General features: G+C 39.3%; 1 protein-coding gene across 2 annotated transcripts; it reads right to left on the bottom strand.

Moving 5' to 3' along the window:
• Positions 1-1632: 1632 nt before the first annotated feature.
• Positions 1633-19025, bottom strand: clcn7 (chloride channel 7). Of its 2 annotated transcripts, XM_061749458.1 has the most exons (25): positions 18756-19025; positions 17197-17274; positions 15753-15818; positions 15462-15527; positions 15139-15271; positions 14902-15011; positions 14750-14830; positions 14594-14656; positions 10283-10366; positions 10086-10179; positions 9570-9634; positions 9065-9181; positions 8902-8956; positions 8705-8765; positions 7197-7338; positions 6478-6571; positions 6219-6391; positions 6013-6064; positions 5740-5867; positions 5452-5537; positions 5222-5357; positions 4309-4368; positions 4024-4200; positions 3844-3924; positions 1633-2893 (listed from the first exon to the last, which is right to left on the bottom strand). In XM_061749458.1, the coding sequence occupies exons 1-25, from the start codon at positions 18867-18869 to the stop codon at positions 2807-2809; spliced, it is 2403 nt and encodes an 800-aa protein (XP_061605442.1). In that variant the 5' UTR covers positions 18870-19025; the 3' UTR covers positions 1633-2806. The 2 variants fall into 2 exon arrangements, with proteins under 2 accessions (XP_061605442.1, XP_061605443.1); XM_061749459.1 differs by lacking the exons at positions 14902-15011; positions 15139-15271.
• Positions 19026-19451: the final 426 nt, after the last annotated feature.

Here is a 19451-nt window from a genome sequence, read left to right as displayed (position 1 = left end):
AATTCGAGAACCACTTTAATAGAAGTAGAAGAACAATAAATATTTTTTTTCATTTATAAATAGCCTCCGAAAACACATATTCGGAAAACACATATAATACAATATATTATATTTTTAATCGCCGTTCCAAATGGGTATGCCTTACCGCCAAAAGCATATTGCTAGAAATGATGTCCGCTCGCCTGAGGCTGAGATACTCTGTGTGTGTTTTTTTTAGAGTAATCCAGTGGCTAGCGCACAAGTAACATTTCCTGTCGCTTACCTAATATGTTTCGTGTGGGAAATTGGTACACCTCTGTACTGTACCTAAATAATCTGAATACAAATACATAATTTTTTTTACTAGCTGTTCGCAACCCAACCGGAACGGGTCCGTGACCGGCTATTGGGTCCCGACCCACCAGTTCAGAACCACTGCCCTACACTGCTCGCCAGTCAATCCAGAGAACGTAAAAACAAACAGCCATTTACACTATGGAGAATTTTGAGTTTCAATTAATCTAACGTTAAGGTTTTAGAAATGTGGGCACACACTGGAGTAGAATTGAACATGTTAAGCATGCTAATCTATCTTGTCAGCATTTATAAAATTGTGCTCAAAATAAAAAAGTGAGGTAGCTAACTAGTCCGTGATTGCATTACCTACTCAGTAATATATTAGTCACCAAATTAGCAAGAAGTCCATTCAAATAACTAATAATAACAACAATTAAAAAAAAAAAAATATATATATATATATATATATATATATATATATATATATATATATATAATCTGTTTTCAGTAGGGTTACAGTCATCAGTTACCTCCATGTACCGCAGGTTTCTTTCTTTTGACACATGAAGTCATTCTTAAAGAACGATTCATACGTCCAAAATATTTATTTGAGTGTATTATCACATTTATGAATATTCAAGCATTTTTATTGTAAAACGAGCGTTGGTAATTGTCAGTTTATTGCACCTGTTTCACTCAGGCAAATGTAAGGACACCCCCTGGACGCAGTACTGGACCCCAATTTATATGCCTGTTGACAGTACAGTATATAAAAGGAAACTACCTGTACATGTATTTTGTTTTCATTTTATCTTTCGATAAGCATGGATTTTGTGCTTGATTAAATATTGATTTGATTTCTCAGTGATTCTTTCCACCCAAGTCACATTAATGTGTAAATCTTTGGGCTCTTTACCGACACCTAGTGGAGACTACGGTTAGTGATTATTTAAGAAACATTGTCCAGAATTTATCACGCCGTGTTTTTAGCCAACACTGGACGCCACCCAATTAATGCTTCTTGGCGTGGATCTTAAACGCAGTATCTGGAAATTGGTGAATGGCACCATGACGATCAAATGTACGGGTTTTAATGATCAAAACCATATAAAAGGTGCACTGAGCTTGAGTAGCTGTGTCAATGTCATGTTGTAGAACAGCCTCGTCCAGAGACCACGAAACTAGTGACACGCTGTGTTATGTGGAAGTAGCAATTAAATTGCATTGTGGTCATAAAGGGATGGTCTACGATGTTTAAATGCCATGGGGGGAAAATGCACCCACAGCAGCCGGAATTGATACGCAGAGGGATCGATTCAGTCTGTTTGTGTTTACAAGTACTGCCCACAAAACAAATCACTTACAATATAGCATTTATTTTATTTCACAAAGTCTAATCCAGTAGTTATAAAATAGAACATGGGCTTTATTTTGAACATGGAGAACTGTACAACTCAAAAGTGACAGAAAGCATAAAAATAAAGGTAACAGTGATGACTGAGACAATATTTACTAACAAGGGTAAATATTACAAATTAAGATGAATATTTGCATTCTGCATGGTATCAATAGACAAGGATTGCTTATGTAATAAACTAAGCTTACATTTATATTGGGCTTCCTGTGCCACACATCTTTTCAGTAGTAGCCACAGTACAGATATCTGTTGGTGTTAAAAATGTATAATCAAGTGTAAAGGTGATTTTGTTTCCCTTCCCCCCAGACAGTGTTACCTGGAAATCAGAAAGATTGAGGCATAAAGATTGAGGGAGGGCATACCTGATCTCTAGCTAAGATTGCATCACAAACCAGGCAGAAAAGGGCAAATCACAAGTTTCTATACTTTTCTTTAAAAACACACATTACAGAGATTTAGGTTACATCTCTCGTTTAGGCACAAAACTAAAACAAGAAATAAATAACAGAATTATTTCAGTGCAAAACAACAGAACATAGTGAATTGCGCAAAAAATGAAATGAACAACTATTGTATGTCCTTTCAGTACCATATTACTGTCCAATTTCAACATCTAAAATGAATGTAGTGCACATAAGCATTTGTATAAATTATTCAAACTGTATTTAGTCTGCATTACAACCACTTTGTCATCATCACTTCGCTACAGATTTACCAACTGTCAAGATATGGAAATATGATGAGGATTTTTCATCTGTATGGGGTGAAAACAAATGCTAACGATATTGAACAGCTTGGACCGAAACAGAAGATGCAACCGAGGGAGTGTGAGGCTGTTTGAGACTGATGACAACAACAAAGCATGTGCATGTGCAGAAGGAGTTACTGTATGATTTTCACTCAGAGTGCAGGGAAGACACACGGGGCTCTTTGGTGATCAAGCCCTTGCTTGTAGATGTGTTTGGTTGTCATGGTAATCCTCGTTGACCATCACATTAGGCACTTGTCATAGTTGGGCTACGGGAATGCTTTATGGCACTGTGTGTGTGTGTGGTTGTGTGTGTGTGTGTGTGTGTGTGTGTGTGTGTGTGTGCGTGCGTGCGTGCGTGCACACTATGTCTGGGCCAGTTGAAGCTCTTCCAGTCCATGTTTGCCCAGGTGATATCTGGCCAAGTCTTTCCTGGTCACCAGTCCAACCACCTGCAGATGGCAGAGAACAAGCATTCCAGTCAATCCGCAACCCAAATATATACACTGACATGGGCACTGTTACCAAGGGCGAAAATAAAGAAACACATTCGGGATTAAGAGCACATTCAGTGGAGTGCAAACCTCCAAGGCCAAACAAAAATGCTAGAGGGCGGTAAATTCTTCTCCTCGCTCAGTGGGCCGTGTAAAACCTTAGATGCAATAAATATATAAAGAAACATTCTATGTAATAAAGAAATAAACCACCAAGCTCAGTAGTAAATTTGAACTGTTGTTAAGTTGACAGGATAATGCTACATTCCAGTCCCGTAGGTGGGAGTCAAGTGCATTGCATACTGGTGGACAACTGCTAAACAATGAAATAAGAATTACAGTGGTTGAAATTGTTGCTCCCCCCCACAGCAGACGCTGGCACTGGTGTCAACAGGCATCTAATCATCTGATTGCAGAATGGCGTGTCAATGTGTGAAAGCGCACACAGTTGTTGCAATAGCCCACTTCGCTGGGTTGTGTGTAAAATGCAAAGGCGAAAAAAAGTCAGGTCTTCTCTTGCGCCTCTGATACGCCAACTTTGTGGCATATCTGCATACAAGATGCTGGTGGTCATTTTCAGAGTAGCGTACTCTTGTATTTAAGATGTAAGTTTTTTTTCCCCTTGTGATTTGGCTGGCATCCAGTCCAGGGTATACCATGCCTCTTGCCCAAAGTCAGCTGAGATAGGCTCCAGGACCCTAATGAGGGAGAGCGGTTACAGAAAATGGCTGGATGGGTGTTTTTACTCCATGACCTAGACCACACCACGCCACAAAACCTTTGGATTGGATGAGGTTTTTTTAAAAATTATTATTATTGTCAGGATACATATAGCATCTAAACAAACACACATGAAAATATAATCTTGTCTTTTGTGGTTGTAACATGAGAAAATTCTCTATGCTTACCCTGTTCTCATCATCCACCACAACCAGGTGCCTGAGGCCCAGCGCTCTGACTAGTTTAAACACACGAGGAAGAGATGTTTCCTGCAAACAAACCAACTCTCTAAATCCCACTGCATTAATTTATTCAGTGTGACAGCTAACAAACAGACATGCCACACAATATGTGTTTATGTGTATTACCTGTGGAACAGTGTAGGGTGTTGGGTTCATGAACTCAGAGAGGTCCATCATACACTCTCGCTCATCCTGGGAGACGTGAATGCTTTGGATGGGGGGGAAGCGCGGGTAGGCGTCCCTGAAGTCCTTCAGCAGGAGCTTCCTCTGGGTCAGCCGTGAACGAGCCAGCTCCACAAACACCTGCAAAAACAGAGCGGGAATTAGCAACAGTCGATTCTGCATAATGCTGATGCCTGTGAAAATGTCCCGTCTAAGCATCAAACCACCTCCCTGCCTCCTGCCACTGACCTTGTGCTTGAGGAGAACGATGAGTTGTGAGCGAAGGATGAGTCCGCAGAGCTTTGCTGGCTGAACGGAGAGAAGAATCAAAGGAATTCATTTTGAGGGCCAGCAGCCACATTGGAAATACTGGGATTATGTGTCACAAGTGACTGTAGTTTAGCTTGTGCTCCATGCGAGGATAAGCAAGGCAATAGCAGCAACATGGCTGTTATAGTGGACCCTCGGAAGTCGAACACAGTCCATTCCAGAGGCTGTTCAACCTTTGATTTGTTCACATTTCTAAATAACGTTATCTATAAGAAATGATAGTAATAGAATGAATCAATTCCAGATGTTGAACTTTAGCCACCACATGGACTTAAATATTGTAGTGGTAAAAGTTTAAAGTAACATTTTAGTATGTTGAATATCATGTAAGTGCAAAGAGGAGTTACTGTATTTCTTCTAATCATGCCAGAACCATTTATTTAATCAACTGCAGAGAGTACTGGACGTTTAGAGGTATGGCATCTATTAGACAGGATGCATTTGTACAAATGCATTATTATATTAATATTTGTTATTGTTTTATTTTCCACAAAAAAAGAATTGCAATTGCATATTTAACATACATAATATGTCAAGTAAAATATGTATATATCGTATTACATTTTCAAAATTATATGACTGGTATATTGTGATGATCCACCAGCATCATGATATTGTTGAAGCGGCATCCATGAGAGTTTAGGCCACAATTTAAGAAAAGCCACACATACGCAATCGTTAATCTTCAACCTTTTGTTAAAAAATACATTGCAAATACACATTTGATGAGTACTACTTTCAGATAGTTTTTTTATTATTTTTTTTAAATAAAAGTTTTTTTGTGAAACACTGACTCAAAGAAAAACAAAAACAACATAAGAAGCCCCCGTACCTCTTCACCGGAATCACCTTGCACCACCACCACAGGGAAACCATTGTGATTGGTCGATGTGTTGCTAAGGATGTCAACAATGGTTCCCACCTTCTCTACCTTGTTCAAACAGGTGACAGGAGAACTCATGACTTCTCTAAAATAAATTGACAAAAGTCAGGTTAGATCATTTAGCAGTGATGATGCGAACTTAGTATCGTTTCCTCGTTCCTATAGTAACAGGAGGTTACCTAGCTGTTAGCCAGTGTGAAGTGGCAGGAGCCTCCCAGTGAAGGAAAGGAATGCTCTGCAGCTTAATGTGGATGTCATACAGGCCCTAAAGGGGGAAAAAAAGCAGAATATTCCATCAACTGTGTTCCATAAACTGTTTTAACTATAAAAAGTAACTGTGCGTTTTTTATTCTTACAGGACAGTTAACAGCATGTGTACAAACAGACATCAAACTGACTTGGAAACTGAACAAATGCAACTTTAAAAAAAACGCTAAGTGATGGTAAGACACTAAATTTTTGCGTACCTCCACAAAGTAGTCTCCTACGATCTTGGCCGTCATCAAGACTAGCATGATGGGAAGGCCGTATGTGACGTTTCCTGTGGCCTCCACCATGATGACGGTCAAACTGAGAGTCATCCTCACAATGCCGCCTGCGCACACACACACACACACACACACACAACACTACTTGGTCAAGTGAAGACACTTTTAGATTCAGCGTTAGACAACAATTGTGGCTCAAGTGGTACTTGTATGTGCTGCTACTGTTGTCCATGAGAAGTTACATTTCCTCACCTAACTGAGCTGCAGCTCCAATCAAGGCATATTTACCAGGATCAGCCCAGATCTAAACAAACACATTATTGTTATAAAGAGGGTACTGTTTTTCTGCAACTACAAATAATTTTAATTTGAAAAAAGGTATGGTTTAACACTGAGTTATACGATTGAATGTTATTGGTCACTGCGCAAAACGAGGTCTTTTCTCGACGCACACATACCGATCCAGTGGCTGAAATGGCAGACAGCATAATTCCGCACAGTCTTCCCCAGGCTGCCCCGATAAGCAGAGACGGGATGAAGACTCCAGCGGACACAGTGAGGCCGTACGTCCAACAGGCCAGGAAGAAGTATGTGAGGGTGAACAAGCCTAGCGTCAATGGATTGTAGGATCCTTAAATTGAGAGACAAGAATATTCAACATTATTTCTTTTGTCACATATTAGTAATGCCTTAGTAACAGCCATCACAACTATTTACCTGGCTGGTTGTGGAAAAGGCTACGGACACTTCTCTCTGGAGTGTTGAAGAAGGCTGTTGCCATGGAGTTATACTCCCCATCTGCACAGAACAGCTGCAGGCACGCGCAGGAAATATGAGAAGACAAAAAGGAAGATACAGCTTTTCTCTCTCTGAGGTTCATCCCCCGTTAAAACACACAGTTGCTTTGTCATTTGACTGCACGTATTGCAACTGCATACTGGTTAGTTGAGAGATTTATTTCACAGTAATGATAGTTCTTTGATGGAACATTGGATCAGAATGAAATCTAAAGGATACATAGAGTTACAGTAAGTATACAGTGTGGTTACTTCCTTAAAGGCTCAAGGTGACTCGGAGTGACAGACACAAAACAAAGACTAAAAAAAAGTAAGTAAATCCGATTGAAGCCTACACAAGATGCATAGTTACTTTAAATGTCTTATCATGCAGATGAAATGAATAAATCCTGAATATTACAAATGTGTAAAAAAAAAAAAAAAAAAAAAACAAGCAGCTGCATTAAATGTCTGATTTTGTCATCATCATCGTGGCAAATAAATAAAATTTAAGTTATAAACAAGAAGGAAAATGAACTGTGTCTAGTAGCAGTCGTATTTGATTCTGCATGTGTCATCTTATTTTTTTGTGGCAAAAACACCTTTTGGGGATTTTAGAATGATCAGCCATAGAATGTTGAAATGTGTATGTGAATTCACCTGCAGAGGGTACTCCTCAGTGTGCTCAGGGCCGAGAGGCTGACAATCGTTGGAGAAGTAAATCATTGTGAATGACACTGTCGCGGTCACAGCAGCGACCAACATAGCCTCCATCACTTGCAGACAAGGCCGATGGACGTACCTGATGCACACACACACACATACAAGATCATGCTGCAGTTTTTACACACGAATATATTGATGCTTGTCTGTCAGCATCGATAAATCATTTCAGAACTTTTTTTCCACCACTATTGTGACTTATAGCCTGTACAACGCAATTGAAAAAAAAAAAAAAATATATATATATATATATATATATTTTATTTTATTTATTTATTTATTTTTTTCGTGAGGGGAAGTAAAAATGACTAAAATAATATGGCTTCACAAATGTGCACGTCCTCTTTTTAATTAGGGATGTGGCTGTGTTCAGAAGTAACCAAACACATTCAAACTCCTGTTAAATGGGAGGCAGCACACACCTGCCACCATTTAAAGAGCCTCTGCTGAACTCCAAATAAAGTTCAGATGCTCTGGTACACCTTTCCTGATGTTTATTTTGTTTCTTTTCTAGCAGAATCCTAAAGGTTTTGTGCTAATATTGACTGGTTTTGTGTTGACTGTTCATAATTCCATCCATGTAGACCAAGACCACAGTTCCAGCTGAAGAAAATGAAAAACATTTGAAATGACTTATCTTTGTCTAATTTTTTATAACCCAAAATCCTGGCATTTGAACAAGGGTCTGTAGACTTTTTATATCCACTGAACATATTGAGCAGTTATGATTGTTCCTCCCAGGAATTACCTTACTTAAATACCACACCTTGTCTACCCTTGTTTACAATTAATGACAAATAAAGACCGTCCTCGGTTTCAACGGAGTTTTGTTCCCACGGCGGTAACGTAACCCGAATTTGTACACAAATTGGATCGTAGTCTATCAATAATCTATGCTAACATCCGTGACAGTGTATTGCTACACTGCTGCCCAAACTAGTTCATTGCGCTCCATTCGTAACATCGTTATGTTGGGACTGTCATAAACTGAGGAATCCTGGCATATTTAACCCAACAATTTTTAAGTGGGTTAGGTTTGTTCTATGTTGTATATTTCAAAATACCTCCTTAAATTGGCTTTGGTAATGTATACAAATTATGCTTATGACCACCGTACATAACATGAGATTATATGGACAAGATATTATTGTAATGTACATTTACATATCTTATATTTGCTGCCAAGTCGACAGCAGAGTACAACAAGTGTTTTTGCGGAAGTCCCCTCCCATCCAGAGTGATCATACCTGTTCTTACAATGTAACTATTTTTACACTTAAAGCACAAGATGCCAGATGATGTGTGCGGGAACAATAAAAAGTACCCTGCATGGGCACATATTTGTTATTGCTGCCGTCAGACACAAAACAATAATTTGTGCGTCATCTGACCTTTTGGAGTTGAATAATTCAATACCATTCAAGTGGTTACCTGCTGCTACTCACCTTATCCTGAAGATGGTCAGCCAGTAGTTGAGAATGTTGAACAGAGCTCCCAGAAGTCCACCTGCATGGGGAAAAACGTCACAATGAAATACTTTACAAACTTAAGACTTCACACATGAAAAGGTTAAGAGGAGTTTCTGTGGTACACCACAGAACAAACAAACTGATTGTTGCGAAGCAGGAATACAACATTTTACCTATAGCACCCATGGCGATGAACAAGGGAATTTCATAGAGGTAATAGGCCACGCTCTGAGAAAAGGTCAAAATAATATGTTGTCATTTACAATGATGCAACATAAGGCTGAAAAAAAAAACCAAAACATCCAAAATATGTATTTTTGACATTTAGGTGCTTACATCATTTTCAAATCGTCCAAAGTTGATGAGACCAGGATTGGAAAGATCACCTGGGTTGTTGTGGTAGATGCTGAGGAAGAAGTTTAGGGTGAAGGTGGAGATCATGGATGCAAAGAACTGCAGATGAAAAGGGAAGATGTCACAAAGGTGAAGATAAAAAGAACAGGATATATCTGGTAAGTGTTCTTATCTATCCATGGACACTTACAGTGCCGTGAAAAAGTATGGTAAGTTCACTTGGGTTATATTTGTTTGATGATCTTGAACATTAAACTGGGGAATCTATACTAAAACATAAGAATTTGAGAAGGGGGCCAATAATTTTTTATGGCACTGTGTATGCAGTTTTATTTGCAGCAAAATGTTTGTGTAAGGCTGCCAATTGACTGTTTTTGTTTTGTGGATGAGTGCGAAGTGTGTGCATTTGAAATATGTTGGTATTTTATCTTTATTTGGTGTTGTGATCATTGTACTATTGCGAAATCTTGTTCTTTGTGTGACTTACTATCCTCCAAGTGAGCATCTGGTTCCAGAAAGAAGCTCCTTCTTCAAGAGAGAAGAGAACCCCACCTGGTGACCCAAGAAAGAAAATCTCAGTAAATTTTGACAAATTAGAATTTTGTTGTGATGATACTGGTCATTTCCACCCACTGCAAAAGAGTGGTTGTGAAGCATTTTGGTTATTTAAAGGAACATTTTTGCCACAAAAAGGCAAGTTCAGGAGGCAACTATGAATGAGGCACCACAACACCGTTCTCACACTTCTCATATCAGTGCCAGCAGTTGTGTGTACTGCTGCTGCTACTGCTCAACTTACATATAAATGACAGTGTGGTTCTTTCTTAATGGGGTCACACCTTTCCTTTGAACCTTCTATCAGGCTTGAACTGGTTGAATTGTGGCTCTACCGATTCTCACTAGATTGCTCTGAGAGTTAATGCTTAATAATATTGAGATGGCTCTGAGAGCTAATGCTCCTTTTTAATATTGACCATCTCCACTTCGGTTAGCTTGATTTTACCAACTGGTGCTCCAAAAGCAGCCGAGACTCCAGCAGCAGCTCCAGCAGAAACAAAGTCTCGTTTTTCTGTGTCTCTGCGGAAGTATTCAAATATCTGCAAACACACATGCAAATATTTTCAACACACACTCAATTAAAACAAAAGGTATGGCAAGGCGTAACAACAAAAACACACGCTTCCATGCCCACACACCAACCTTGAAGTCTTTTTTTAAAGAGGTGCTGCGGCCCTGGGAGACTCCTGCAGCTACAACTGCACCAGAGTGGATCATTGGACCTTCCTAAAAGATTGTGGGTAAATAAAGTGACAGGGCATCACCATACAGTTGACAGAATACGATAAACACAAATAAGGTACTACTAAGGTAGTGTGTTCCAACTTTAATTGAGCCAAGGCACCTATTTTACATTGGAAAAATCTCACTGCAAACCACCAAACAAAAATTGTGACACAAAGTATTGTATATGTGCTCAATTTACTCACAAATGCACTTAATTACTTGGCTCTTATTGTGAAATCTGGGCCTGTTTAGCTGAAAACAGGTGGATGAAAATTACTTATATAGCCTTTAGTTTAGTTTTATATAACCATTGCATGTTTTATTGTCCCATAACTTCTAGTACTTCTGTGTGTCCTTGCAAATGTGCTCAAAATTGTTTTGACTCCTCTTGTGTTGAGTCCCCGCATTTCTCTTCCTCTGCTTGCACCCATTCCCATAAGGATAAGTTTGAATGATTTGAATGCAGCTGGACGGAAAGGTACAGAGAGCTGTTGTGTGAATGAGGGAGGTTAATTTTTTTCCTATTCTTCTCTGTCTCTCTCACTTTTGTATAATGGAGGTGATATTTTGCTTTCTCTTCAGTAAGGGGTTACAAATCATGACGACTTGTACCGTTTCCTCTTTGCAGAGCTTTCTTATTTGTAATAAAAAAACATACAGACAAGACTGCTTCTTTAATTATTGTCAGAAAAATATTTTCACAAACAATAGGTTAAATATACCTTCTGCCATATAGTGGATGAGAATTGAATTGTTCTGCCTGTCACTACTGTATACATCGCTGGCATAGATAGTGGGGCCAAAAAGTATTTAGTCAGCCACTAAATTGAAGTTCTCGCAATTAAAAAGATGAGAGAGACCTGTAATTTTCATCATAGGTATACCTCCTCTGTGAGAAAGAAAATGAGGGGGAAAAAATAAATGAAAAAAAATGTAAAAAATGTATATTCTTTTTTTTAAATCCAGAAAATCATAGTCTGATTTTTAAAGAATTGATTAGCAAATTATGGTGGAAAATAAGTATTTGGTCGATAATAAAAGTTCCTCTCAATACCTTGTTATATACCCTTTGTTGGCAATGACAGAGGTCAAACGGTTTCTGTAAGTTCACAAGGTTTTCACACACTGTTGCTGGTATGTTGGCCCATTCCTCCGTGCAGATCTCCTCTAGAGCAGTGATGTTTTGGGGCTGTCACTGGAGAACACAGACGTTCAACTCCCTCCTAAGATTTTCTATGGGGTTGAGATATGGAGACTGGCTAGGTCCAGGAGCTTGAAATTCTTCATACGAAGCGACTCCTTCGTTGCCCGGGAAGTTTGGGATCTTTGTCATGCTGAAAGACCCAGCCACATTTCATCTTCAATGCCCTTGCTGATGGAAGGAGGTTTTCACTCAAAATCTCACGATACATGGCCCCATTCATTCTTTCCTTTACACAGATCAGTTGTCCTGGTCCCTTTGCAGCAAAACAGCCCCAAAGCATATTTCCACCCCCATGCTTCACAATAGGTATGCTGTTGTTAGGATGCAACTCAGCATTATTTCTCCTCCAAACACGACAAGTTGAGTTTTTAACGAAAAGTTCTATTTTGGTTTCATCTGACCATATGACATTCTCCCAATCCTCTTCTGGATCATCCAAATGCTCTCTAGCAAACTTCAGACAGGCCTGGACATGTACTGGCTTAAGCAGGGGGAAACGTCTGGCACTGCAGAATTTGAGTCCCTGGCAGCGTAGTGTGTTACTGATGCTAGCCTTCGTTACTTTAGTCCCAGCTCTCTGTAAGTCATTCACTAGGTCCCCCCCGTGTGGTTCTGGGATTTTTGCTCACTGTTCTTATGATCATTTTGACCCCACGGGGTGAGCTCTTGCATGGCGCTCCAGATCAAGGGAGATTATCAATGGTCTTGTATGTCTACCATTTTCTAATAATTGTTCCCACAGTTGATTTCTTCACACCAAGCTGCTTACCTATTGCAGATTAAGTCTTCCCAGCCTGGTGCAGGTATACAATTTTGTTTCTGGTGTCCTTTGACAGATCTTTGGTCTTGGCCATAGGGGAGTTTGGTGTGTGACTGTTTACACTGATAACGAGTTCAAACAGGTGCCATTAATACAGGTAACGAGTGGAGGACAGACAGGTCTTTGAGAGCCAGAAATCTTGCTTGTTTGTAGGTGACCAAATACTTATTTTCCACCATAATTTGCTAATAAATTCGCTAAAGATCAGACAATGTGATTTTCTGGGTTTTTTTTCTCATTTTGTCTCTCATAGGTGAGGTATACCTATGATGAAAATTACAGGCCTCTCTCACCTTTTTAAGTGGGAGAACTTGCACAATTGGTGGCTGACTAAATACTTTTTTCCCTCACTGTAGCGGAACAAAGATACATTATTTGTAGTAGATGAATGATCATTTTCAGAATAATTAAGTGACATTGGATAATTTCCCGTAGCATCCCTTATGATTTGTCATGGCACACGTGTTTCGTGGGAATCACTGTGGAGGGGGATGATATTCATGTTTAAATGGTTGATATACAATACAGTAATTACGAGGAGATATACAGTGGTGTGATAAAGTGTTTGCCCCCTTCCTGATTTCTTATTTTTTTGCATTTTTGTCCCCCCTTAAAACATAACTGTGGTTTATCATACCGAGTTCAATTTCTCTAGCCACACACAGGCCTGATACTGCCACACCCGTCAATCAAGAAATCACTTAAATAGGAACTGTCTGGCTGACAAAGTGAAGTCGACCAAAAGATCCTCAAACGTTAGACATCATGCAGAGATCTAAAGACATTCAGGAACAAATGAGAAAGAAATTGATCCATCAGTGTGGAAAAGGTTATAATTCTAAAGCTTTGGGACTCCAACGAACCACACTGAGAGCCATTATCCACAAATGGCGAAAACACAGAACAGTGGTGAACCTTCCCAGGAGTGGCCGCCTGACCAAAATTACCCCAAGAGCGCAGCGACGACTCATCCAAGAGGTCACAAATGACCCCACAACAACATCCAAACAACTGCAGGCCTCACTTGCCTCAGTTAAGGTCAGTGTTCATGACTCCACCATAAGAAAGAAACTGGGCGACAATGGCCTGCATGGTAGAGTTCCAAGGGGCTTTTTTGCTACTTCAGGACCTGGAAGACTTGCTTTGATAAATGGAACCATGAATTCTGCTGTCTACCAAAAAATCCTGAAGGAGAATTTCCGGCCATCTGTTCATGACCTCAAGCTGAAACAAATTTGGATTCTGCAGCAGGACAATGATCCAAAACACACCAGCAAGTCACCTCTGAACGGCTGAAGAAAAACAAAATGAAGACTTTGGAGTGGCCTAGTCAAAGTACTGACCTAAATCCTATTGAGATGGTGTGGCATGACCTTAAAACGGCAGATCATGTTTTAAAACCCTCCAAGGTGGCTGGATTATAACAATTCTGCAAAGTGATGATTGGGCCAAAATTCATCGACAGCACTGTAAGAGACTCATTGCAAGTTATCACAAACGCTTGATCGCAGTTGTTGCTGCTAAGGGTGGCCCAACCAGTTATTAGGTTTAGGGGGCAATCACTTTTTCACACAGGGCCATATAGGTTTAGATTGTTTTTTCTCCACTAATAATAAAAACCTTCATTTAAAACTGCATTGTGTGTTTACTTGTGTTGTCGTTGACAAACAAAATTTGTTTGATGATGGGAAACATTTAAGTGTGACAAACATGCAAAAAAAAAAAGAAACTTGCAGCTCTTTATTCTTTATTTCAGACTCAGGCGGATCCATAGAGTAATGAAAAATAATAAAGAAAGAAGAAAGGAAATTATAAATAATATTATCATTTATCGTGACAGTTTATGGGAAAATATATCATCTTAGAAAAATTGTCATTGTGACAGGCCTATATAATACGATTAATACATTTATTTATAAGAACCTTAGTAACAATGTTGCGTCTGAGAGACGAAGAAGAGATCATGTCAAGATGTTAAATTGGTCATTCATTTTTAGGGACTGGAGTGAGTGTAAAATCTTTATGAACAACATGAAAAAAATGCTTTGACGTTACATTCACAAAAAGGTAATTGACCTTTTCAGGTGAGATCTGCGTAGTGTTAACCCTTTTATTGGTCTCAGTCATGTGACAAACATTTAACACTGTCATTTAAACTAAATGAATACATTTTCACAGTTTCCTATTTCTGAAGGTTTCTTACCTTTCCAACAGCAAGTCCACCCACAACTGAGCAAATAACACCACACACTTTCACCACCAGAGTCTGACAAAGAACACAGAACATATTAGATCCAATGTTTGCTTGTTTGTTTGTTTTGTTTTTAAAACAGTTATCCAAAAGTTCATGTGTGTGTACCTTGAGACGAACCACTCTCGGAACCTTGACTCCGTTCAGGTAACACTTTATTTGTGGAATACCACTTCCAGCTGCTATAGGCTTAATATAGTGAATAGAAGAAGCGATAAAATGAGTATCATTTCTTTTCTGATTTTTAATCCCACGCTTACCTCAAAAAAGGCAACTATGATTGCTCCCACCATGACAAAGACTGAGTTTAGGACAGCCCAAAGGATGAGAGAGAGAGACAGTCCGCCCACTTCTGTAAACCTCTCTATATCTGTACAGGTCAACGGTCAAGGAATGATGTGCTCGAGCTGAGAACTAAGTGCCTATCAAAATGTGTAACTATCAAATCTTAACCACTGAGTTTATCGAAATGCATCTTTTAGGAAGTATCAGGATACTTTCTTTAACAACTTGGTATTTGATTCCAGCCAGCTGCTCTACGACAATGTCAATGAAACAGGCAATGAGGCCTGTCAGAAAGCCGATCAGACCGCAGACCACCCAACGACTGATCTCCAAACAGCGAAAACCCTTGAACGAGACAAGAACATTTATGTAAACTCACACTTCATTAGCTACGTCACCATAAATAAGGAGACCCACGCACAAACGTGTTTGAAAAAAAATGTCTAGTTCAGGAGCTGTTGTATCAAAATATATCCGATTGTGCGCCTAATGAAGTGACTGTACATCAGTCAAGGAGGGTTTCCAACCCACTCACCAGGTAACTCATACGCCTCTCCTCCTCCAAAAACAGCTGGTTCTCGATGTTATCGTAGTCAAGACTCTAAAAACACAAAGAAATCTAAATAAATTATTTAATATACAAGTGAAAACAAATGAATTAACAAAAATACCATAGGTGATATTCCTGTGCCTTGTCATGAAATGCAGTCCTACAAAACTGTACTTATAACCCTACTAAAGGGTGATTACATCAAAAAAGTCAATTTTGCAAAAATCTAGATGACTACTGCAAGAATTCCTTTAAAAAATAATAATAATAAATTACCTCATATTTGAGTGATAGCAGCTTCTCATTGTGAGGGATTTCTTTGGGACGGTCCCGATGGGACCCCTGGAAGGTACGGAGAGGAGGGTGCGGGGTGGGGGGAAATCAATTACATTACTGTGATGTCCACCTCTAGGCTCATTATTCATGCACTATCTGGGGATTTCTTTGATAGGCTGTGATGTATTTTGTGGTAAAGATTGTTAATATATATATTTTTTTTTAAAAAGGCATTGGTAAAATTAAACACCTAAACCCACTGGGGGCCTGAATAGTCACCTGGTAATCTCTGCACTGATTAAACGAACATCCTGGCTTCTAAACAAGGAAATACTGTATTTGAGTTTTTATGAAAAATGTAGGCGGCACGGTGGACGACTGGTTAGAGCGTCAGCCTCACAGTTCTGAGGACCTGGGTCCAATCCCCGGCCCCGCCTGTGTGGAGTTTGCATGTTCTCCCCATGCCTGCGTGGGTTTCCTCCCACATCCCAAAAGCATGCATGGTAGGTTAATTGACAACTCTAAATTGCCCGTAGGTGTGAATGTGAGTGCGAATGGTTGTTTGTTTGTATGTGCCCTGCGATTGGCTGGCAACCAGTTCAGGGTGTACCCTGCCTCGTGCCCGATGACAGCTGGGATAGGCTCCAGCACGCCCGCGACCCTAGTGAGGAGAAGCAGCTCAGAAAATGGATGGATGGATGGATGGCTGGATGAAAGTAGCGAGCGGCATGTAGATTATTGTAACAGAGTAAAAGGCTCAGAAAATGGATAGATGGATGAAAAATGTACAAATTTAAGACAGAAAAGCATGTGTACTACGACACAACAGCAGGAATACATACAGAGAGCAGACAGTAGTCTCACAGACTCGTCCCTGAGAAAAACGAAGTTACTGAAGAATCACATGAATCCTGAAGGAAACGACTGGGATGTTCTACTAAACTAAGTGATCATGTCAAGCCTCGGGACAGTCATGTGACCCTCAAATGCAACTTACTGTATCAGGCTCTCGTACCCACATATTTAAAATTGTATTAAATGGCCACTTTTATCCGATCGAAGACATTCACAAAACATGTCCATATTACAAATAATCTTTGACCACGATATTCCGTTCAGCTCATCAATATTCCATGCAACAAGCAACATTTTGTGAACGTCAACATTTGATTTGATTTAAAAAGATAATTGAGACCTTAATTTTCTGAAAAGAATATGTGGAAAAAGGAAATATAGATTTAGTGTCTCTTCCAATGTATATTTTCTAAAGAGTGTTAAAAAAAGTGACTTTACCTTACACATACAATATCACATTTCCAAATACAGTATGACAGAGATTACATCACATACATTTTAGCCGCAAACTTGAAAACCCCTCACCAGATTTAAATGTTCTCCAGTGAGAGAGAGAACAAGCTGAAGGATATACCAAGTGACATTTTACCTCATCTGATGTGATCTCTTCTTCCAAATCCACATTGCTGAGTCTGCCTATTTGAAATACAGCGCCTCCTCCAGACAGCTACAAAGCAAAGAATTCAGAAATAAATGGTAAACGGACTGCACTTATATAGCGCTTCATCTAGGAAATACATGCGAACATAAATATATCATGGGATCCCATAACAACAGCCAGCCAATAATGAAAAACATTACCATAATACTACAATATATGCCTTTTCTTCTGTACTTGTATTTTGCCATTTAATTGCACATTTTTAGTAATGATTGATTTAGCTGCAGTAATTAAGTTGAGCCTCAATGACAGACGTAAGAGTTTGAATGGAAAAACACTATGTACTGAAATAACAATGAGTTTAGTGTGCTTCCACCTTTAGTGAGGAAAATATGTGACATGAATAGCTCTGGTGGAAGTACGGCTCATTTTCCAGTGTTGCGACGTAAGTGGAACAGATGACTACAATGAATGTAGCAGATGAGCAATGACAATGAATTGATTGCCAACAATTAATCACAAACTAATTTAATGATTCATTGATCTGAGTTATCCTCTCAATTCCTCTGATTGCATGATTTCATGTTGACATAAAAACAGACATATCAAGACCATCTGCAACGCTTCGGAAACAGATTTTAACAGTATCATACTGTGCTATCTTATTTACTATATAGGATCAACCTACGCGGATGTGATAACCACTCGTCCAGCATGCCCACAGAAATTCTCCCCCTAAAAATATTATCTTAATAAAATAACTTATTTTGAAACATTTTGTCAAATAGAAAACCCTGTATGAGTTAAAGAATATATAGAATCACATCTAATTTTAACATGACATTAATACAATTCACTAAATTAAAAGTATGACAAGATTAACGGACACTAAAGGATTTACAGACTACATTCTATTCTGCATTTCAGAGTTGCAATCTCTGACAAATGTATTAGGGTGTTAAATTCATTTATATTGCGGGCCACATCCTAGTTATGGGCTCCCATAGCCAAATATATAAACTAGCGTTATGTAAAGAAAAGATTTGGTGAAAAAAATTACTATATCATCTGCAATAGGTGAATACAAATACAAATTTGGTACAGAACATATCTATTTTGCAAGAAACATGAAGTTGACCCTTCAGTTGCTTTAGCAAGAAAATTATGCGACGGCCTGGATCTGGCCCCCTGACCACGGTGGACTACTCAGTCAATAACATTTTCTCATTTAAACAACTCTTGAGGATAAATGAGGGGAAACGAACAATTCAAGGTATAATCATTGGATTTACATTCCTCTTCTGGCATCAGTGCCACGTTATCGTTGTTTGGGATTCATAAAGCTTATCAGAATGCCTCATCCAACGATGCACCCGTATGAACATGTTGGCTACCATGCGTATATCGTTGAAAGCACACGGTGCCAATGTGCAGCGTTTAGAATTGCACGATACGTTGCAAAATCACATCGTGTGCGTGTGCGTGTGCGTGTGTGTCCGAAAGCCTAATCAGCTGTTAGCTTAGCATGCTAGCTGTTGTGTCCGGACCTCTCTGGAGTGTTGACGCTTGTCGGAGCCGTTTAGCAGCGGCGTCGCTTCGCCAGCGGCACCGGACTCGTCTGCTCGGCTCGACCACGACACTTTCTTTGTGATGTTCGCCATGGCGGCTCCCCCGGTACCTCCGACGGTTGCTGTGTCACTTCATGAATTGTAATAAACGGCAAACTCGAGCCATTTTCCTCTTTAGTTCCCCATGACCATCATTCCTGTAACTCGTGAGTCGTGACGCTTTAGTAAGGGTCGCGTGCAGGACCAAAAATGTCCGTTAGTCGCAATGGATGAAGGTTCATGTAGTTCTATAAAATGAGGTGAAACTTATTTTAATTCGTTTAGTTTTCTACTTAGTTTACTCATCTGTGACATTAATTTTCCCAATTGAAATGAGTTGAAGTAAAATTAATCTTCTACACCCCCGCCCAAAATGCATTTTTTGCTCTTTTTCATAAAATAGGAAAATAGAATTGTATCGTATAAAACATTTTATAAATAGAATGTGTTTAATAAAGTGTAATTACTGTAGGTAGTATGTACTGTAGCAGGCATGTGCACACATAGACCCCAAGTGGTGCTCAAGCGCCTCCCCTTTTGCCCTAGATTTAAAAAAAATCAGCCCTTTTTTCTTCAATCATATATTAAAAAAAAAAAAAAAAAAACCTCTGTCATCAATTCCACCAAAGGTGTTTT

Source organism: Phyllopteryx taeniolatus, chromosome 16, assembly GCF_024500385.1.
Source record: "Phyllopteryx taeniolatus isolate TA_2022b chromosome 16, UOR_Ptae_1.2, whole genome shotgun sequence".
Lineage (NCBI taxonomy): Eukaryota > Metazoa > Chordata > Actinopteri > Syngnathiformes > Syngnathidae > Phyllopteryx > Phyllopteryx taeniolatus.
The sequence above is the reverse complement of the archived record's forward strand: the minus strand, read 5'-3'. Positions and strand labels throughout refer to the sequence as shown.

Coding starts and splice junctions, on each gene's coding strand:
- clcn7 (XM_061749458.1), bottom strand. CDS start 18,869: ATGGCGAACATCACAAAGAAAGTGTCGTGGTCGAGCCGAGCAGACGAG. Junction 17,275..18,755: donor AGCGTCAACACTCCAGAGAG/GTCCGGACACAA, acceptor TTTGCTTTGTAG/CTGTCTGGAGGAGGCGCTGT. Junction 2,894..3,843: donor TGGTGGATGATGAGAACAGG/GTAAGCATAGAG, acceptor TGCCATCTGCAG/GTGGTTGGACTGGTGACCAG.